A 23,164-nucleotide genomic window follows, 5' to 3' on the forward strand; every position below is an offset into this window, starting at 1 on the left:
AACATTGTATTGTGCCACGCCCAACAGAAATAACCCAGGTGGATAGCTCCTCAGTTGCTCATAGAAAATCCCACCTTGGAGTTTACAAAGACTTATGGGTAGAAAAGCCACACTAAGTAATTTACTACACTGCAGTGGCACTGTTAAACACTTGACTACCAGCCAAAATGTTGGTGGTTTGAATCCACTCAAAGGAGCCTCAGAATAAAGGCCTGGTGATGAGCTTCCAAAAAGTTCACAGACTTGAAAACCCTATGAAGCACTTCTACTCTACCCACATGAGGTCACCATGAGTTGGAATCAACTCCACTTGACAGCAACTGGTTTGTTTTTTTTTTTATTTTTGGTCTAGAGATCAGTGAGCAGGCAGTGGTGGGGTAGGGGGTGGACAAAGTCACAGCAAAGTCTTTTAGATTACATTAAGAATTTTCCATTTTACCTTAAAGGCAACAGGCTTTAGCAACAAAGTAATGTGCTTGATCATATTTTAAGATCAACTTCTGTGTAGAAAAGGACTGAAGAAAGACAAGAATAAAGGCGGGGAGAACTATAAGAGGATGTTGCTGTGGATAGGGCTAGAGATGGCAGGGCCCAGGACTAAGATGGAGGTCATGAAATACAAAGGAGAGATATCCTGGAGGTAGCATCAAGGTGATCGATCAGCTAGGTTGACTCCCCGGTTCTGGCATGGCTGGCCGGGTGGATGACGGGCCATTCACAGAGATCATGATTACACGAATGGTCCAGGGTAGGGGTCATCAGTTCAAATTCTGATGAATTGACTATGAGGTAGGGATGTCGTGTAAACAGCCCAGGCCCCTCCAAGATCTCAGGGAGAACAAACAACTCTGTTTCTAGGAACCAAAGTGTGACAATTCCTATTGAAGGCCAAGATGGGGGAGAAATGAGTAATAACACATCCTCGCTCAAGCGCCAGAGATCAGAAGCAGGTAGTTTGAAGGGACTGGGCTGGGAGCATTGTGATTGAGGTGGGGATGGGGCACTGGTGGAAGGTCATACCCTCCATCCCCCTGCCTCCCGTTTCTCCACCCAGGATGAAATAGCAGCCCCCCTTCCCCATGAGAGATCTTCTTACTCTTAGAATCTGGCAGGATCTCTGCCTCCCCCTCTCCCAGACTTGGGGCCGGTCTGCTCTTCTCTAGGATGTCTATAGCACGTATCAGACTCTGAACCAGGGCCCAGTCTCCCATGGTTCATTCCAAGATGCTGAGACCTGAGAGACACTTTTCCATCTTCACCCATCCATCTTTTCAATCACATTGCTCTTTCAGCCTACCTACCAGGGCCACACTGGAAGAGCGACACTTCCCCTTGGAGAGGGGAGAGGGTCAGAGGTTGGGCAGGGCCAAGTGGAGTTAGGCCTTCTCAGATATCAGGTGGGCATCCAGGGGTAGGGGTAGAGGCTGCAGACACAGCCTCAGGAAGGGCCCCTCCATGCTTTAGATTCAGGGGCCTGGGGAAGACCAGGGAGGAGAACCTGAAGCTAACCACTGCCCCACCTGTTCCAGAAAAAAGCTCCTCACAAGTTGCTCAAGTGAAACCCTTCTGCCTATCTTCTGACTCTTTGAGGGGCCTGCACATGCAGCTTCTGGGGACTGATGATGACTTCTGGGGACCCAGAGGGCCAGTGGCTACCAAGACAGTTGACGAAGAGAGGAGCCTATACCAGTGAGTGAGGGGGTTCTGCCCGTCCCACCCCACCACCCTCACATGCAGTCCCCACACAAAGGCAGCACCACACCCACTCCCCTTTATATCCCCTCCTCTTGCCAAGCCAGCATGCAGAGACAGGGACAAGCTACTGGGTCTGTGCTTTTTATTATGGACAACAACAAAAAAAGTTTTATTATGAAAATTTTTAAACATATACAAAAATAGAAAGTACAAAGAACCTTGTTCTGGTTACCTAGTGCCACTCTGACAAGGATGTACCACAAATGGGATGCCCTTAACAAACAGGAGTTTATTCTCTTACAATTTGGAGACTTTAAGTCCAAGTTCAAAGTGCCAAGCTCTAGGGGCTGGGTGAAAGCCCCTCAACCTTGAGGTTCAGCTCTGCCTCCACCTCCTAGCCCACTGAAGATAGAGGCTTTTCTTCACTCCTACAGCTGCTGGCTGCTGAGGCTGCCAAGCCCAAGGTTGACAAATAAAAAGGCACAGTCCCAATGTTACCAAACCACATGGCAGGCCATTAATTCAAGTCCATTGTAAGTCCCAAGATCGGCAGAACATGGCAGGCTGCTGAACAATGACACGGCTACATGCAGGGTCCAAGCGTGCCATAAGCTAAAGACCATCCCAAAGCTGCTTCTTATATATGAGAAGCAGGCCACATACCCAAAGCAGCAACTCAGCTGCTTGTGGTAGATCCCACCATGGAGTTGATTACCAGTCTCATCATGGAGAATAACTACCACTAACTGCCCAGCCACTCAACCAGGCCCACCCAAGTTGACACACAAACATAACCACCACAAACCTCCATGTAGCCATCACTCACCTTCAACACCATTTTACCAAACTGGTGTTAACTCTTCAAACTTCTCCATTTTTTATGTTATTGAAGTATTTTAAATCCAAGACATCAGATGATTTTGTCCTCAAATATTTCATTATGCATTTCAAAAAATGAAATAGACATCTTCTTCCATAGCCACAGTGCCATTATCACATGTAACAAAATTAATAGTAAGTCTTTCATACCATCTAAAACCCAGCTCATGTTCAAATTTGCTCAATCATCTAAAATGTGTTCTTGAAGTTGGTTTGTCTTAATCAGGATCCAAGGAAGGTCCAGTCATTGTATTTGGTTTATTATGTCTCTTAAATGTTGTTTAAATCCTTTTTAATATATATGCTTACCTTTTATTAATGTCTACTATGTGCTAAGTAAAGAAGCTCTGGTGGTGCAGTGCCTAAGGCATTTGACTTCTAACCAGAAAGTTGGTGGTTCAAACCCACCAGGCGCTCCATGAAAGGAAGATGGAGCAATCTATTTCCATAAAGATTTATTGCCTTGGAAATCCAATGGGGGTCTCTATGAGTCAGAATTGACTTGATGGCAATGAGTTTTGTTTGTGTTTTTGTTTTTTCCTGATGTACTAAGTACTGTAACAAGTGGCTGGGAACACTAAGATGAATATGGCAGCCCTGCTGTGGTGTAGTACCTAAGGCATTTGACTGCTAACCAGAAGGCTGGTGGTTCAAACCCACCAGCCCCTCCTCAGAAGGAAGACTGGGCACTCTACTTCTATAGAGATACTCACTGCCATCGAGTTGGATCCAACTCATAGTGACCCCTTCTTCGAAAATACAAGAAGGGGTCGCTATAAGTCAGAATCAACTCCACAGCAGTGAGTTTGGTTTTGGTTTGCCTTCCGAGAGTATACAGTCTCAAAATTAATAAATGCCTATAATCATAATAATGATCTTTTATATAATACTTTTTTAAACTGTTATTGTGATTTGAGTGAAGGTTTACAGAGCATATCAGTTTTCCATTCAACAGTCATACACATTTTGTTTCCTGCCATTGTTATAAAGTAATAACAGCACTCATCCCTTTCCTCCCTGTGTTTCCTATATAGCACTTTATCATTCACCAAATAGTGTAACAGACATTATCCCAGCTAGGAAATAGTATAATTCTCAACTTACACCCACAAAACCTCACATGCAGGGAACCCACAATTTAGCAGATTGGAAGCCTTGGGAAAGTCACCTAGGATCTCTGTAAAGTACAGTTGTTTTCAACTCCAAGGATTTATCATTAATATTGCATATTGATTGTTATGAATCACTGGTCCTCTTAAAAATAAGAATAATTGCCTATTTCATCATCATCATAATAATGGAGGGAGCTCTGGTGGCGTAGGGCCTAAGGCATTTGACTGCTAACCAGAAAGCTGGCGGTTCAAACCCACCAGCCACTCCTTGGAGGGAAGATTGGGCAATCTACTCCAACACCACTTCAGAAACCCAAGGAGGGGTCGCTATGAGTCGAATCGACTTGAGGACAGTGAGTTTTATTTTTTTGGATCATAAGCACTCCCAGGCATATATATGTTATATATATATATGTTAAGCTGTTGTTATTCATTAGGGAATTTATTGCCTTATGAGATGGGTGCTATTATTATCCCCATTTACATATGAGGAAACTGAGAGTTGGGAAGGTTGGATGACGTGCTCAGGAATCCACAGTTAGAGAACAGAGAAGTCAGGACTCAAGCCTAATCCATCTGACTTTGAAGTCTAGGTTTGTAGCCACAGAATCTGCTGTAGAGTAGGAGCTCAGTAAGTCTGTGTAGAATAATTCAGTATCTGCCCCTTCCTATTCTTTCCAGAGTTCACTTCCCTGTGGCTGGCTCCTACCACTGGCCCAAAACAGGTCTCCGCTTTGTAGTGAGAGGGGCAGTAACCATTGAGATTGAGTTCTGTGCCTGGGACCAGTTCTGGGATGGGACGGTTCTACAGCACAGCTGGATGGTTGCAGGACCTCTGTTCAACATCAAGGCTGAGCCAGGAGCTGTGGAAGCTGTTTACCTCCCTCACTTTGTGGCCCTCCAAGGTAAGTAAGGGAAGGATAAGGGGAGGAAGGGTGGTGAAAATAATGGACCTGAAAAGGGCTACAGGACATCTTGGGGAGGAGTTTCATGGCTTCCCTTGAGAAACCGAGAGATTATGGAGGTGGAGGTCAGAAGGTCTTTCATTCCACCAGCCAAAACCAAAGTCACTGCCATCAGGTCGATTTTGACTTATAGCACTCCCTCCTTGGGTTTCTGAGGCAGTATCACTATCGAAGTAGGTTGCCCCATCTTCCTTCTGAGGAGTGGCTGGTGGGTTTGAACCACCAGCCTTCTAGTCAGCAGTCAAATGCCTTAGGTCCACAGTGATCTGGATATATCTTTTTTTGAAGCATTTGTCTCCCAGTCTCATAATTATTTTTATCTGAGCTTACTTATAAGTCTCCCTCTGGTAGCATAGTGCCTAAGGCACTTGACTGCTAAGCAAAAGGCTGGAGGTTCAAACCCACAAGCCACTCCTCGGAAGGAAGGTTGGGCAATCCTACTTCCGTAGTGATACTGCCTCGGAAACCCAAGGAGGGGTTGCTATGAGTCGGGGCCGACTCGACGGCAAATAACAACAACAACAACAAATAGAAACCTATCTCTGCAATTACTAACATTTATTAAGTGTTCTTTGCATAAATCGTACCACTCAGGTTCCTAGCAAGAAGCAGATGATATATTTGTTAATATTTTTTAACAAATGTTTCAGAAACAGGACAACTATTTAAAGTTGACTAACAGAATGTTGGAATACCTAGGGACTGACAACTGTGGGAAGACATTACTACTCTACAGGCAAGAAAATAAAACAATGCCACTACAGTCCAGTTAAGAGCTAGAGCCATGAAAGAGGGGCTTCCCCAAAGGAAATGTAGTCATAATGGGTAATATAGTTATCCTGACCTCTCTGTCATCTCCAAAAACTTCCTATTGATAAGGTTCCAAGAAACATAGCTCAAGTCAAAAACCATACATGAGAACCACCAGAAAAATTAGAGATTCTAAATTAAATTAAAGGCTTCAGGCACTGGAATTATCAGACACAGAACATAAAATAAGTATGTTTCATATGCTTAAAGAAATAAATAGTCTTTAAAATATGAACAAGAAGAAAGAAATCATTTAAAATGATCAACTCAATATGGAAACAAATTGAAGAAAATTTTTAAAAAGATGAAGTGGCATGGAGGAGAGTGTGAGAAGGCTTAATATACAACTAATTGTAGTTCCAGAAGGATTTGATAGAGAGAATGGAGGCAATGCCATAGTCAAAGAAATAATGGCCAAAAAGTTTTCAGAACTGCTGAGAAATATGACTTCTTCTCAAAATCAGAAATCCCAATAAACCCGAAGCAGAAAAAAATAGCACTAGACCCATTATAGCAAAATGACAGAATACCAAAGAGCTTTACAGCAGTCAGAGAAAGAAAAAAATAGATTACTTAGAAAAGTTCAGGAGATAGGCTAATGACTGGGAAGCAGTAGACAACTGAGTATCTTCAATGGACTGAGAAAATAAATGTTAATCGGGAATTGTAAACACAGAGAAATTATTTTTTAAGAAGAAAGTGAAAAAAAATCAACATTTAAAACTAACTAAAACCAAGAGAGTTTTCACAAACAATTCCTTACTGAAGGAAATTCTAGAGGATGTATCTCAAACAAAAGGCAATCATCCCACATGGAATGTCTGAGATGCAAGGTAGAAGAATCACCAAGGTACTGAGGCATATGTGCATAATCTAACAGAACACTGACTGGATAAAGTACCAATAATAATGTCTCATTTGTGGGCAATGAAAAAAGGAAGAGAACTACAATACCAACAACAAATAAGACAGCAAATAAGAACGTTGAAGAATTTTAAGATCTTCGTATAGTTTAGAAGGAGGATGAATGAAGGCTGAAGTTCAGTCAGGTACAACAGCACTACTGTTCAGGTTGTTAAAATACTGAAATACTTTTGAGTATTAATAGGTGAAGAGAAATTCTCTCCTCATTGAGACTAAAGATCACGTAACAACGTCATCCAGTATTGGCCACAGAGGTGAGTGATGAGGCCTGAATGTAGTGGAGGTATGGGTGGTGGTGTAGGCAGCACTGTACTGGACCGGCCCACGTGGGCAGAAGGGTCAGCACCAGCACAGCATAGGGCAGGGGCTATGGCACAGGGCTCTCTGGGTCAGGCCATGTGGGAAGAGTTGGTATCAGGTACAAACACAATCGATGCTGGTGCCAAGAACCTAATGTCTGTCAGTTTAATAGGAAAGTAGTCACAGGAATCTGACGGTTTCCTATGTCAGATCATGACTCAGACAAGAGCTTCATTTAACTGATGATAAAATGATTCAATAAACAATTTTGTTACAGCTTCTCTCCATCAGAAACATTTTTTGGTGGTTTTAAATATTAAAAATTTTAATTATGAAATATTACAAACATACAGAAAATAATAAAGCAGACACCTAGATACCACTGAAATGAAACAGCTTAGTATTTTCCCATATGCATGTCAATTCTCTCTCTCTTTAAAGAAATATCATGTTTGAGATACAGGTAAAGCCATTTCCTCTTGGCCTCCATCCATTGTAAACATTTTTATAATACATATAATTTATATAATAAAAGGAGATACTTTTTTAATTTTTCATTTATATATTATTTTATAGTACTATACCAATAGTTAAATATATTTACTATATCCTGCAGGTAAAGATATTGATTAATATTAGCCTTTAATTATGCATATTAAAATATTAGGGTGATTAATCCTTGTTAATTAATTGTTACAAGGAATCATAATTATCATAATAGTCATAATACTTAATAACAATGAATAATTTTATTCCTTATTATAATGATTTACAAACTAGTGGAAAGGAGAAACTGGAATAAGAAAAATAAAAAGCTAAGAACTGCCCAGTACCCAAGACCAGGAAAGGCTCATTTGTGGAAGCCACAAAGGTTCAGCAAATGATTCAAACTGCACACCTGGGGAGAGTGAGGGGGCAGGGGAAGTAGAGGCCAGAACCAAAGGGATAGCAGTGTCACCCTAGGCCAGCTAGAGGCAGGGGGGAAGACTAGGGACCAGGCAGGGTCATGCAGGCATTGTCTAGGCAAGGTACCAGAGGAAAGCAAGAGAGGAAGGAGATAAAAGATGCTGCCCGAGGCCCGTTCACATGGGACAAAGTTAAGCAGTTGTCATTAACGGCTCAGATAACAAGCTAGGACAAGTTCTTTTTCCCTACATGACAATTTACAAAATACGAATATAGCCACTCCAACCATCATCCTGCCTCTTCCACAAAGGAAGACCTGGGCCCAGGGGGTCTGGGTGCTCTGTCAGGGAGAGAGGGACTTGGCCAATGGACTATAACCTATGTCCTGCTGACCCACGGTAAAGGCTACACCAACTTCCATCCTCACCCCCGACCTGCTCAAGCCCATGTCCCCCAGCCTTCCCTAGACTACATTCTAAACTTCATCCTGTAACTGGACAGGACTTACTATTCTCTTTAGATTCTGTACACAGAGCAAGAGATAAAATACACAAAGTTTGCTATTAGTTGGTACTGCCATGCCCAGCTCAGGAAACCAAGCCCTGGAGTTGGGCAGGGCCCCTTCCAGGAATCCCAGTTGCCCGCTGTCTGGGCCACAGACATCCTGGGAACCATGCCCTAACATAGGTCTAATTTAGGACTTGGGCACTGGCTGATTCTTCACCCTGATGTCCTACATTGACTTATTAACATTCCATGGTAAGCTTCTTCCACTGGATAGAATTAGAGCTTTTTAGCATCTCAGCTTCATTGCAGGACCTAGTTGACCTCGCCACTCCGGGCAGCCTAACCCTCCCACAGGATTGGCTACATCAGCTGTGGGGTGCAGTGCAAAATGAAAATATGGGATCTCTTGTTCAAAAATTATCAAGAATTTCAAGATGGCAACCAAACCAAAAATCAAACCATTTGGTGTCAAGTCATTCTGATTCATGGCAACTCTACATGTTAGTGAATAGAACGGCTCCATAGGGTTTTCTTGGCTGTAATCTTATGGAAGCAAATTGCCAGGCCATTCTTCCACAGTATTGCCAGGTAGGTTTGAACCACCAACCTTTAAGTTAATAGATGAGTGCAAAACCATTTGTGCCACCCAAGGACCTAAGACAGCAAGAGCAGAGCATTAAGCCCCAAGTGCAGGGCTCTTCTAAGCAAAGGGCCCTGAGTGACTAGATAGTCCACATACCTATGAAGCTGGCCTTGCCTTTCTGGACCCTTCAACCTCCTTCCCACTTCTATCTCCTTCTGCACTCACAGACCCCTGCCCTCCACACTGACTTCTTCCCAGAAAATGTGGTTGCTCACTTTCACTTCTGTTCCGCTCCCTCCACTCAGTGCTGCTCATGGATAGTTCATTCTCCTGCTTCTCCCTCTCTCTTTCTCTCCCTTTCCCCACCCACCGGGAGCTCACCTGGACTAAATCACTGGGAACCAAAATGATATCCCTCATACCTCAAAACTGCTGGTTCTCTGGGATCAACATCTTCTAAACCTTGCAATGTAGAGTCCAGAAACTCCTCAGGTTAAGCAAAATGCATCTTAAAAGATATTCATTATCATCTCACCCAAGCAATAATAGCAAAGATTGAAAACAGCAAATGCTGGCAAGGGTATGGAGAGTTTGGGATTCCCATGCACTGCTGGGGGGACTGTAAATGGTGCAATCACTGTGGAAAATGGTATGGCACTTCCTTAAAAAGTTGGAAATAGAAATACCATTTGATCTAGTAATCACACTACTAGTTATATATCCTAAAGAAGTGAGAGCCAGGACACAAAAAGATAGATGCACACCCATGTTCATCAGGGTTGTATCCTTTCACCATACTTATCTGATCTGCATGCTGAGCAAATAATCCAGGAAGCTGGACTATATGAAGAAGAACACGGCATCAGGATTAAAGGAAGACTCATTAACAACTTGCGATGTGCAGGTTGACACAACCTTGCTTGCTGAAGGTGAGGGTGACGTGAAGCACTTACTGATGAAGGTCAAAGACTACACTCCACAGTATGGATTATGCTTCAACATAAAGAACATTAAAATCCTCACAACTGGACCAATAAGTAGCACCACAATCATGGTATAGTGAATTACTTGGTATGGCTTTTCTAGCCACAGTCTTTATAACTCCCACCAGATTACTGGATGGGGCCATACAAATAAGGTGTATGGAAGGCTAATGCAAGAATTGGTTAGGTTTGCCACCCTGCTGGCCTTAAAATGAACCCTCCTAGAAGCAGAGGGAGGGATCTCACTGCCATCAGGAGAGAAGAGCTGGAGGTGAAGTGGTGCACATCCTCGGACCCAAAACCCCTACAGTGGGCCTCCTTGGTAGAGAGACACCCAGCTGAGATGGCGGCAGTGGAACCAAGAGCACAAGACAGAGCGTGGGCTCTCCGGTCCACAGAGCGAGAAAGCTGAGTGCCTTTGGGCAGGAGGCTTGCTGGCAGGGTGGGGTGCACCTACGTGTACCTATTGACAAAGGTAAAAGAGCTTCGTAACACTTGCCTGAGTGGGGCAGAGGCCAGGCCAAGAGGCCAAGGGCCAGAGAGGAGTGTCTGAAGGCATAGCAAAGGGGAGACTATCTTGATCGAAGAAGTGTATCCTCAGCATTCCTGAACGTGAGTTGTAGCTTGTTACTTCCCTAATAAACCCCATAATTGTGAGTATTGTCTGTGAGTTCTGAGCAGCCACTGCAATGAATTACCAAATCCAGCAGAGAAGTAGTGAGTGCCTTGGGAAGAAGGGCTGGTGTCAGAACTGGTGAAAAGGCTGGAGACTGGCTGCATGTCTGGCCTCATAGAAATAAGCCTTGAGCTGTTGATAGTGACTCTGTTTCCCCTTTTTTAAATTGGAGAAAGTCAGAAGATGCTGCATCTATGTCCTTTTAGAAAAGATGTAATGAATGAAATCTTGTCAAAGCACTCACTCGTCTATGCCAAGAAATTTTCAAGACAGGTATCTGGCCAACCAATTAGAAGAGATCCAAAAAAAGGTGATCCAACAAAATTCAGAAGTTATCAAACGGTATCTTTAATATCACATGCAAGTAAAATATTGCTGAAAATGATATAAAAATAGTTGCAGCAGTACACAGACAGGGAACTGCCCGAAATTCAAGCTGGATTCAGAAGAGGATATGGAATGAGGAATATCATTAGTGATATCAGATGGATCTTGGCTGAAAGCAGAGAATACCAGAAAGATGTTTACCTGCACTTTACTGACTATGCAAAGGTATTCAACTGTGTGGGTCATTACAAATTATGGATAACATTGTGAAGAATGTTATATATAGACCAAGAGGCTGCTGTTTGAACAGAACAAAGAAATACTAAATGGTCTAAAATCAGGAAAGGTGTATGTCAGGTTTATATCTCTTCACCATACTTATTCAATCTTCAAGCTAGCAAATAATCAGAGAGTGGGGACTATATGAGGAAGAATGCAGCATCAGGATTGGAGGGAGACTCACTAACAACCTACAATATACAGATGACACAAAATGACTCTTGCTAAAAGCCGAGAGGATTTGAAGCACTTACTGATGAAAATCAAAGACTACAGCCTTCAATATGAATTAAACTTCAACATAAAATAAAAAATTCTCACATCTGGACTAATAAGCAACATCATGATAAATGGAGAAAGGACTGAAGTTGCCAAGGATTTCATTTTACTTGCATCCATAATCAATGTCCATGGAAGCAGCAGTGAAGAAATCAAATGACATATTGCATTGGGAGAATCTGCTGCAAAAGACTTCTTTAAAGTATTAAAAAACAAACACGTCACTTTGAAGATTAAGTGTGCCTGACCCAAGCCATGGTATTTTCAGTTGCCTCATCTCCATGTGAAAGCTGGGTAATGAATAAGGAAGACTAAAGAAGAATTGATTCATTTGAATTATGATGTTGGCAAAAAATACTGAATATACCATGGAATGCCAGAAGAACAAACAAATCTGTCTTGTATGAAGTACAGCCTGGATGCTCCTAGGAAGTGAGGATGGCAAGATTTTGCCTCTCATACTTTGATCAAGAAGGACTAGTCCCTGAAGAAGGACATCATCCTTGGTAAAGTAGAGGGTCAGTGAAAAAGAAGACCCTCACTGTGATGGATTGGCACGTTGGCTGCAACAGTGTGCTGAAACATGCAATGACTATAAGGCTGGTGCAGGACCGGACAGAGTTTCGTTCTGTTGTGCACAGGATCACTACGAGTCAGAACCGACTCAACTGCACCTAACAAAAACCTAACTGCACCTAACATAGCTCTACTCTTACATACTCATGGGGTTGCCATGAGTCAAAGTGACTCAATGGCAACTGGGTTGGTTTTTTGGTTTTATAGACCATAACTACCACATATAAAAAGAGTCAACTGCATATCCACAGAGCCTGGCACATTGTAAAAGCTCAATAAACTTTTGTTTATTGAGAGGCCCTGGGTCTCAGATTCTGCTGAGGAATCTGTGGAAATGCTCCTACCCTGCGATGGGTTATTCTGAATATTCCTAATAAAAACCAAACCCACTGCCATCAAGTCGGATCCGACTCATAGCGACCCTTCCTTGGGTTTCCAAGGCAGTATCACTATGGAAGTAGATTGCCCAACCTTCCTTCCGAGGAGTGGCTGGTGAGTTTGAACCGCCAGCCTTCTGGTTAGCAGTCAAATGTCTTAGGAATTACGCCACCAGAGCTTCTAAATATTCCTAATAAAACCAGCCAAAGGGAACTCAAGGGAGAAATGCCTGGTCCTTTGATCAATGATACTTGCCCAGTCACCACTCAAGCTTTTCCCTTTCAAACTAGCATTTCCCCTGTTGCTTCCCTTCTCTCTCCAATCTATCAGCACAAATATGCTGTCATGCACCAGGATTGGAGAAAGTGATTCTGTTACAGTCTGTGGAAGTGTACAAGAAGTAGGGTGACCAACTCACCATAGTGCCTAAGGCATTTGACTGCTAACCAGAAGGCTTGCGGTTCAAACCCACCAGCCACCCCTTGGAAAGAAGATTGGGCAATCTACTTCTGTAGTGATACCACCTCAGGAAACCCAAGGAGGGGTCACTATGAGTCACTATGAGTCAGATCTGACACGATGGCAGTGAGTTTGGTTTTTTGGGCTTTTCCTGGTTTTAGCACTGGAAGTCCTGCATCCAGAAAGCCCCTCAGTCCTGTGCAAACTGGGACAGTTAATCACCCTAATAAGAAGGTAAGTTAGAGACGCACAGTACATTCCAGAATTCAGCCAAAATTAGCTCGGCACAGAGCATCCGTCAGCATCAGGCACAGGGTGCAGGGATCTAGTCCTAGGGCTGTTGGTGGACCTAGTCCTAGTGCCTAGTGTTGTGGCCTTAGGAAAATCCCTTCCCTCTCAGGGTTTCAATTCCCCCATATGGACAAATAAGGAAGTTCCAATATGGTAGAAGGTAAGGGGATGTCACTTAATGTCACTGATGGCAGAGCAAACTTGCTTTATCTCCTTGAAAGCAATTTGGCAAAACACAGCAAGTCATAAAAATGTTCACACCCTTTCATACACTTTTCTCACCCTTTGTTACTTACTGATTCTAAGGCAATAACCCAAGGGAAATAGAAAAACTGTCTATAGAAATATGTGCGTTACAGTACTATTTGTCATGATGAGAAGTTGAAAACAATCTCCCTGCTGGAAAAAGAGCCTAACGGTTAATTACGGGATGCTGCATCCACCAGCAGAAATCATATGCAGCTACTAGAAAGGTCTGACAACTGCTTGTGACAGTTTAAACTGATGAGGAAAAAGCAGGACACAAAGCTACGTGTACTATGATGAAAATGTGAGAATGTGTTCCTGCAGAGAAAGTCTGTAATGGGAAAGGAAAGGTAGGGAACAGTTGTATTATTTGATTGGTGGGGAATCAGTGGCCCCTCAGAGTCCACAAAAATGCAGGTAACCATATATTATATATATGAGGCTGGCTTGTGTTTGAGCTTGACTCAAGGAGATTCTTGTGGTGCTCGTTCCTGAGACTGTGTCGGCCACAGCCTTCAAAGGCCCCAAACTTCAAAGGTACCTTCCCCATGGGGAGTTCCCCCAAGAAGTCTGCTGTGCCTAAGCCTTGGAAGCCTGCTACACAGCCAGAACCTGATTCAGCAAGGATGCTCAATCTACACCTCTTGAATCCATTCTCTGACAGAAGGCCATGTGGACACCTCCGTGTTCCAAGTGGCCCACTTTAAAGAGGAGAGGATGCTTCTGGAGAAGCCAGCCAGAGTGGAGCCATCTTCTGCAGTCCTGGAAAACCCCAGCTTCTCTCCCATGGGACTTCTACTGAGAATGATCCATGCTGCCCTGAGCTTCATCCCCATCACCTCCACCGTGTTGCTCTACTACCATCTCCACCCTGAGGAAATCACCTTCCACCTCTACCTGATCCCTAGTGACTGCTCCATTCAGAAGGTGACTCTTAGAGCCAGAAAGGCTAGGCCAGGGTGGGCTCATGGCAAACATGCAATGCAATCAGAAAACCCCCTAGATGGGTCTTCACCTGGGAGCAGGGATTGGCTTCTTTTAAGTGGGAACCTTGACAAGACCCATTGATTCTGCTTCTTGCTCAGCATAGACTTGTCTCCATCCCTCCACTCAGGTCTCCCCTAGCTGGACTTGCCACTCCATCGCTATCTCTGGATGACTTTTTGCAGCCTCTTTCCAGGACCCAAAGGATGGGAGGGTTCCTTGCCCAGAGTGCTAGCCTTTCTCCATTCTCTCTTCTTCTCTAGCAATGCCCCTATCCCTACTCTGAAAATGACAGAGGCCAAAAGTGGGGCTTTCTGTACAACAGTGCCTAGAGGTCAGGGATGCCAGGGTGCTATAGCTCCTTCCCCATCACAGACACTTGATGCACCTCTCATTTTATTCACACCAGACTCCATAGAGATGAATATCTGAGCCAGACACCCCTCCTTCCTACCCTTTAACCAGTGCTCTGTATGTTCCTTAGGCCATAGATGATGAAGAAAAGAAGTTCCAGTTTGTGCGATTACACAAGCCACCCCCACTGACTGCACTCTACATGGGCTCCCGCTACACTGTGTCCAGTTCAAAGAATCTAGAAATAATCCCCGAGGTGAGCAGCCCAGGTGTTTGTCTCCTCACCAGGATTAGAAATCCTGCTTGGGAATACCATGTGAAGCAGGCATCAGAGCTTTCCCAGGGATGAGGTGAATTGGGGTTGGGCAGAAACTGAGTGGGATTTGAGGTGAGCAGGAATATTTCAAAGATTGGTGTGTGGTTGGGGGTGCAGTTGTGGCAGATCATATTTAGGATAGGGAGAACAATGAGTTTTCTAGGGCTGCTGTAACAAAATACCACAAACTATGGTGGCTTCAAACAACAAAAATTTATTTTTGAACAGTTCTTGTTGTTGTTGTTGTTATGTGCCGTCAAGTTGGACCCAACTCATAGCAACCCCTCCTTGAGTTTCTGAGGAGGTATCACCATGGAACTAGATTGCCCCATCTTCCTTCCGAGAAGTGGCTGGCAGGTTTGAACGGCTAGACTTCTGGTGAGCAGTCAAGTGCCTTAGGCACTATATCTAGAGGCTATAATTCTGATATCAGGATGTCAATAGTGCTAATTCCTTCTGAAGACTCTATGCCTTTCTCCTAGCTTCTGGTAATCGCCAGCAATTCTTGGCATCTCTTGGCCTGTAGTAGCATAACTCTAATCTCTGCTTTTATATTCACATGGTCATCTTCCCCAAATGTCTGTCTCTGTGCCTTCTTCTGTCGTAAAATGAGCTGTTGAACCATCTGATATCATAATGGCTCTGCAGTAATATTTAAGACTCAGGACAGGATGCATTGGCCAACACAGGCAATAATCAAAAATAAAATGACTATTAATTTTTGCAATGGGTATCAAAACCAGGGATGTCCCAGAATCCACACGGGTCTGTGTTAGAAATCCAAGTAGCTGCTTTGTTTTCTCCCTAGTCACAAGCTGCTACTTGCCCTGTAGTATTTATATAGGTGCAATGGGAAAATTTGCTATAGAACAGATTCCCCTTTGTCTCACTATTAAATTTTTGTCAACAGGGTCAGGTAGAGAATGATAGATCCACCAATTTAACTAAGTTTAATTAGATGTGACTAAGTTCAGAGCATTGGTTATCATCTAGGAAAAACACATTAGAGGATTTTGTTCTTGCTTAAGTGCTAGAAGGAGACCATAGATGAGTCAAAAATAATAGGATGGAGGTAAGGGAGATCAGATTAGTCTTTCAGAGGGTGTCAAAGTAGAATAATAAGTAAAAATTATGTTAGAATAAAGGGATAGGAAAGGGTGTTGAAGGATCAAAAGAATTAATCTTGTTCTTCTTGAACAGAAGGTGTTCATATCTGAAGTCAAGATTCTTAGGAATCCTCAGTTTAAGGTCTCCAGATGGAAAAAAAGCCCAGTAGTTAGGAGGAATGGAGTCCCTCAGTGATGCAAATGGTTAAGCACTCAACTACTAACCAAAAGATTGGCACTGCTATTCTACCCAGCGGTAACTTGGAAGAAAGAGACAGCAATCTACCTCTGAAAGGTCACAGCCAGTATGTTGCCTTGAGTCAGAGTTGACTTGATGGCACCTGTTTTTAGCTTAGTTAGAAGAAAATGGTGTATATCTTTTCAGTTGGAAGACATGAATCCAAGGATCAATACTCTGGAGTTGTACTGCTGTGTCAGTAGTTAATAAGGCATGTGATAGTTGGAGCTGTGTGTCAACTTGGCTGGACCACAATTCTGTGTGGTTTAAGCAATTGTGATGTGGGTTGTTCCAATGATGGGATCAGATGTATATGTTTTGAGCAGCCAATCCATTGAAAGTGGGCTGCTTCTAGCATATTTATGGACATCCTGGGAAAAGTGACACTCTTCTGTGGATCGGGATTCTGCCTACAACTGTAAGTGAGTGAACAATCCACCATTCGGCCTGAAGATCTTGGATTCATCATTCGTTGGAGTCACCAGCCAGTATGCTGCCTGCCAACCTTGAGCTCCTCAGCCCCTGTAGCTGCGTGAGTCGGGAAAACCCTCCAGCTTGATGTGTGATCCAAGAACTTGGGACTTGCCAGCTTCTATAAGTGTGTGAGCCATTTTCCTAAGATAAATTTCTCTTTCTCTATATATATAAGCTTTACTGGTTTTGTTTCTCTAGAGAATCCAGTCTAACACAAGGGATGAGACACATGATTCAGTCATTCAACAAATATTTATCAAGTGCCAAGTATGTGCTGTCCTCAGCACAATGGATATTTCAGTAAAGAAGACACACCAATCCCTACCCTTGTGAAGATTTCATCCTGGTATGATGAGACCTACAGTAAATAAAAAATAAAAATAAAAATAATGAGTGATCAAGTACCACAAAGGGCTATGAAAAAAATAAAAGAATGGAATGCAAGACAATGACTTGGGCTACTTTAGACTGGGTGGTCAGGGGAAGACTCCCTGAGGAGGTGAAATTGAGCTGAGCCCTGAGTGACAAGAAGCATTCGGGCACCTGGAAATGGTAGAGTATTTTAGGCAGAAGGAACATGTACAGAGATATAGAGGTTGGAGAAAACTTGTCACCTTCAGGTGACAAAAAGGCCAATGGAGCAGGGCTTAGTGAATACAGCAAAAGAGGAGTGGCAGATGGGGTCAGACAAGAGGTACAGGTCTCCAAAGGCTTCTTATCCTGTTGGCTTTGATATAGAGTTTGGGTTTTGTTCTAATTGCAATAACAAGCCCTTGCAGGGTCTGAAATAGGTTATAGCAAGACCTGATTTACTTTCATAAAGAAACCTCTGGCTGCTGGATGGAGAATGGATGGATAATAAGGGGGAAAGAGTAGAAGCAGAGAGATAATTTGAAAGGCTGTTGCAAGAATTAATGGTGGCTTAACTAGAGAGGTGCAGTGGAAAAGTTGATGGATTTGGGGTGTATTTTGGAGATAGAACCAACAGGACTTGGTGGATTGGCTGTATGTGGAGAAAGAAAGGAAGGAGTCAAGGATGATGCCTAATTTTGGAACTTGAGTGCTCAGTAGATGGTGGTGCCATAAACTGAGTCTGAGGAAAAAGAGAGATGTGTGGAAGACAGTTGGGCATCAAGAGTTCTGTCTTGGATGTAATTTAGGAAAGAAGGTGGACATCAATTTCCTATTGATTGAATGTGGGTAAAGTTTAGGATCTATTGAGAAGACAGGCTTTGGGCTAGAGGAATGAAGGTTTTACCTCAAGATGGGGGGAACGGAGGAAAAAGGACTTGGTTTAAGATGGAGGGAGAAGAATCTGGTTTAGGATGTGTGTGCATTGCTTTTAAGGTCAAGCCTTGTTCTGAGTCAGGATTGTAGGAAATTAGGAAAAGAGCAGTATCTGAAGTCTCCAATGGATTCCAATACAGGACTGAACTGGTGTCTCTGTGGGATTGAGGAGGCCGAAAAGACGTTGGGCACAAAAAGGCCTCACTTGCATGATTAATAGTGGCTTCTCCTGTGGTTACTCATTCTCTTTCTCATGCTCTCTCTCTAGGAACTGGAGCTCTGCTATCGAAGCCCTGGACAATCCCAGCTCTTTTCTGAGTTCTACGTTGGCCACTTGGGATCAGGAATCAGGCTAGAAATGAGAGATAAGAAAGATAGGATTGTAGTATGGAAGACCTTGGTGAAAGCAGGTAAAGCTAGGACAAACCCAGGGAACTCAAAGGTGATAAAGAGAATAAAGAAAGAAAGTCAATTAAAGTGTGTGTGTGTGTGTGTATGTGTGTGTGACAGGGAGACAGTTTGTATTATCACAATTTACTGACAAGAAGACATATCCCAGAGAAGTTAAGTGACTTCTTCACAGCTGGTATGACCAGAATTTAAATTCAAGTCAGTCTGACTCCAAGTTCCATGATCTTTCCCATGCACCATGTTGTTTCCACACTGTCCTTTTAAATTAATATATTTTTACTTCCACAAGGCCTTTGGCAAAGTTTCTCATGATAGCTTGGATGTGAGACGAAAGGGTAACAACTAGGTGGCCACATGGTTGTGTGGATAAAGCCACCTTTGGCAACACCAGAGACATTCTCCTCTGGATCATTCAAATATTCTCAGAGCAGACAATAGAGAATCAGATAGGAATGGGGGAACTGTATGACCTCTTAGTCCAGCACCTCTTAAGAACCAAAATCTCCTAAATATCCCTTTCAGGGGCAATCAACCCTTTTCAACTGTTGATACACAGTAGGGTTGCCTCTTGAGCTACTACAAACAGGCTTCCCAATGTGGAAGAAGAAGGAAGAAGTTCACTCAGTCTTGGTTTGGGTGCAGCCACAGAAGGAGAACTAACTAAGCCCCAACATCAGACCTGGGTTTGAGTCTTGCTCTGGCAGTTACTTGCTGTGTGATCTTGAGAAAATTACTTATATCGTTTGAGTCCTGGTTTCCTTATCTGTAAAATAGGGATCCTGCCTACTTTGCAGGATTATGGCAAAGATTAAATAAAATGGTATATATACATGCCTCATACAATGGTCCTTAAGAAAGAGTAGCAATATTATTGCTGGTCCTCATATTAAGCCAATATCTTCCTCTTATCAGTCTTAATTCTGCCTCGTGGAGCTCACAGAAGTCTAACTCCTTCCCGATGAGAAAGTCTTTCAGATACCTGAAGACTGAGATCATGGCTTTCCTTAAGTCTCCTCTTATGCAAGTTAAATATCTGCATCTCCTTCCATCATTCCTCTTATATTTTGATTTTTAAATTGGTTTTTCAATTCTTTGCCATTCCAGCTTCTTTCCTCAGCAGATGCTCCCGTTTGTGGATGGAGTCAGGATTGACTCCAAGATTGCCCAGTTAGCAGAGAGGGTGTGGAACACCCTCTTTCCTCCATCCAAATGAACCCAGTGCTCCCAATAATGCAACCTGAGCTCCCATCTCCTTGTGCCTGCCTTGCCACACTATTAGATCACATTGAACTTGGGATCTACCCAAACTCTCAGGCCTTGTTCATGTGAGCTCCTGTGAACTCCCCCTTCCTTTCTTCATGCAAGTAATCATTTAAGCCCCTTTAGTTTTCATTGTTGGGTGTTTTTTTTTTTTTCCCACCCTATTAAAATTTACCCATTACTTCCATGTGCTAAGATTTATTTGACATTGATTCTGACATCCAAATTCAGGATAAACATATTTGCTCAGTGTAAGACTTGAAGGCCAAACAAGGATAGGAGTTAGATTTCTGCTCAGAATAAGGAGATCTCAAATAGTTTAAGCTATTTAGCAAAGAGACTTGGCTAGTTCTTCACCAGGAGTTCTGATCAAGCCAAGACTGGATCACATCATGTCTGGGGTATTGTGAGGAAAAAAACATTGGTGTCATTCAGATGCCTTCTCTCTACATTTGTCTATGACCATGGCCTCTGGGCCTCAGTTTCCCCATGCATAAGGAAAAGATTCACCTAGATGATCTCTAAGGTCTCTTCTAACCTCCCAGATTTTATCAGAATTTGTCTTTAGTTTGTGCACAGAATCAAGGCATCTCAGAAGTGGATGGGTGTTTTGAGATGTATTGTGTGTGTTAGTAACTAGTGCTGCCACAGATGCTCTTCATCTCTTTTTCTTCCAGGAGATCTGAAACTTGCAACTATGCTGGTCCCTCCAGACCTGACAGGTTAGTAAGAGCTGTTAGAGAACACAGTAGCCAGTGGCAGTGTTGAGGTGTCTTATTCTGGAGGGAAGGAAAGAGAGGAAAGGAAGGGACTCTATTATTGCAAACCTTGCAAGGGATAGGGCTTGGAGAGTCAGTGTGCAACAAAAGTCCCTCACTGTCTTTCCATATTGCCCAGCCAAAGAGGTCTTGGCACCTCTCCTTGGACAACCTTAAATGTCCCTGTCATGACCACCCCGTCCATTGCCATCCCTCAATCCCAACCTCATCCAACCCCCAACCTCCCTGGGCAGAATGCTAGGCTGGCTACTAATGTAAGGGAGGGCGGGGATGACTTTCAGTGGTCAAATGGCTTTAAAGGGGGAGAAGGAGGTCAGGGATGCAGAAGAGGTGAGTGAAGGGAGCTAGAGGTGAGAGACCCCTTTCTTTGTTTGTTGCTAGCCTCACCTCTGTCCTCAATTCATCTACTTTCAGATGTCCCTGATCACCTGCATTTTGTGGACCGACATCGGGAGCAGCTGGTGGCCCGGGTGACATTGGTCGACCCTGTCCTGGACAAGCTGCATGGACATATGCTGAGTGAGGAGCAGTATGAGAGGGTGCGGGCTGAGGCCACCAAGCCAGACCAGATGCGGAAGCTGTTCAGCTTCAGCCAGTCCTGGGACTGGACCTGCAAAGATCGACTCTACCGAGCCCTGAAGGAGACCCATCCTTTCCTAATCGTAGAACTGTGGGAGAAGTGGGGTGGCAGAGGGGGCCAAGGGGCTCCTGACAACCTTGGCATCTGAAGTCCGAACGCCTGGCTCTACCTCACCTTCTCTGGATCTCAGTTTCTGCATCTATAAGTTTCCCTCCAAGGGGCCTTCCACTTATGGAACTTTGATGATGTCTCTGCTGGGTACTGCCTCGGAAACCTAAGAAGGGGTCGCTATGAGTCGGGTCCGACTCAATGGTACATAACAACAACAACAACAACATGGTATCACGGTGTCACGTGGGCACCTGACCTACCTCCTGGGCTTTCCACAGGCCACCTGTCCAAGGAGGGTACCAGCATCTCAAGGAAAATCAATCTGGAGCTGCCAAGAGTTCTGCATATTATAGATGCCTAATCCAAGAGTCTGGCCTGATGGTCACAACAGCCAACCCTAAAGCCCTCCCTGTTCCATCTAGATGTAAGGAGGAGTAGTAGGTATGGGACAGGCCAACCAGACTAGAGACAGACAGTGAAGTGGACCCTTTGGAGATTTTGAATGCTTTGTGAATATGTGGGGGGAAATGATTTATTTTTCAGTTGCTCGTATTGGGCTTAGCTTTTCTGTTGGCTCAAATATGTGCTTTGTTGTTTGTGAAGTCTAGATGGTTTAATAGAGCCAGGTAAGGGGTGAAAAAGGAGACAGCAAGGGGAATGGAGCCTAGGTTTTAGCTGAGATGTCTCTTCCTGTAGGAAGCCATTCCATGCCCTTGCACCTGGCTGAGACACCACTGCCCTGTAGTCCTACAGCAGGCTGTGTGCTCTATCAGAGCACTCAGCACACTGCATTGTCCCTGCTGCTTCATAACCCCCCTCTCCCAACTCTTTGGTAAACTCCCTGAGGACAGAAGCCGTGTCAAACCTGCTCATCCATTTTTTCCCAATGCCTCATAGTGTTTCCACCACCTATCTGTCAAATTGGTCATAGTGTGGTGGCTTGTGTGTTGATATGATGCTGGAAGTTATACCACCAGTATTTCAAATAACAGCAGGTTCACCCATGGTGGACAGGTTTAATTGGAAGTTCCAGACTAAGGCAGGGTAGGAAAAAGAACTGGCAATCAACATCCACTCCTCACTTATCAACAAAGTTAGGTTCCAAAGACCAGATCTTTATACAAAAATCAGCATTATGCAAAAATGGAGGATGATCACAAAATAGAAGATGACTATATCAATACATAATTGCCAAATTACATCATTACGTAACTGCCAAACCACTGAGAATCATGGCTCAGACAAGTTGACACATAACCTTAACCATCATAGCCAGCATTACTCCCACCTCATACCTCAGCATTCTTACTGCCACATATACATCACTAATGCACAAAATAGTCATTTTTCACTGTTGTCGTTGCAAAAACAGCCTAGGATGGCATCTGACCTCCTCTACCTTCACAACAGGGGAGGAGGATCAAGACCAAGAGCCCAAGGCCGATTCCTATGAGGTGGAGGTCAGGCATGACTCCACCCTCCAACCTTTTTACCAATTCTGACAACTGTCCCTCCCACAGCACTCTCTTCTTCTTTACTGGGTTCAATAATTCATTGCAATAGTCACACAGAACTCATAGACAATACTCATGATTATGGAGTTTACTTGTGAAGAAACAGGTTACAATTCAGGATCAGAAACAACTTAGGATACAGTTCTTTGATCAGGACACTACAGAATATATACACAAAACAGCTGCAACAATGGACTCAAACATACCAAGGATCATGAAGATGGTACCAGACCAGGCAGTGTTTCATTCTGTTATATGTAATGTTGCTATGAGTCACAGCCAACTCACTAACAACTAACAACAACAGTATAGTGGCTGACACATGGTGAGTGATAAATGAGGATTTAATAGGTAAATGGTTGAGGAAATTTCCCCAGATACCTCCTTTAATTCCCTTCCTAGTCACCATCCCATCCATGTGATAATCTCCAAGTTTGTGGGCTACCCTCATGACCTCAATGAATTAGTGATCTTAGAATTGGACTCACTGGCATTGCAATATTTACACAAATGTTGTCCTCAACTCACGAGAGCAAAGCCTTACTCACACTATCCCAAGATACAAAAGCACGAAT

General features: G+C 43.5%; 1 protein-coding gene across 1 annotated transcript in view; it reads left to right on the forward strand.

Moving 5' to 3' along the window:
* NLRP1 (NLR family pyrin domain containing 1) overlaps positions 1 to 21,112 on the forward strand; it is a 49,210-nt gene extending 28,098 nt beyond the window's left edge. The window contains exons 7-14 of the mRNA XM_007937599.1: positions 859 to 950; positions 1,530 to 1,689; positions 4,368 to 4,591; positions 13,840 to 14,102; positions 14,644 to 14,769; positions 18,203 to 18,344; positions 20,283 to 20,327; positions 20,766 to 21,112. Of these exons, the coding sequence (XP_007935790.1) occupies positions 859 to 950; positions 1,530 to 1,689; positions 4,368 to 4,591; positions 13,840 to 14,102; positions 14,644 to 14,769; positions 18,203 to 18,344; positions 20,283 to 20,327; positions 20,766 to 21,112 (1,399 nt within the window). The remainder of the gene's footprint in view (positions 1 to 858; positions 951 to 1,529; positions 1,690 to 4,367; positions 4,592 to 13,839; positions 14,103 to 14,643; positions 14,770 to 18,202; positions 18,345 to 20,282; positions 20,328 to 20,765) is intronic.
* The last annotated feature ends 2,052 nt before the right edge of the window (positions 21,113 to 23,164 follow it).

The sequence above is a fragment of the Orycteropus afer genome, unplaced genomic scaffold (genome assembly GCF_000298275.1).
Source record: "Orycteropus afer afer isolate SDZICR_OR568_19922 unplaced genomic scaffold, OryAfe1.0 scaffold00042, whole genome shotgun sequence".
NCBI classification, from domain to species: Eukaryota; Metazoa; Chordata; class Mammalia; order Tubulidentata; family Orycteropodidae; genus Orycteropus; species Orycteropus afer.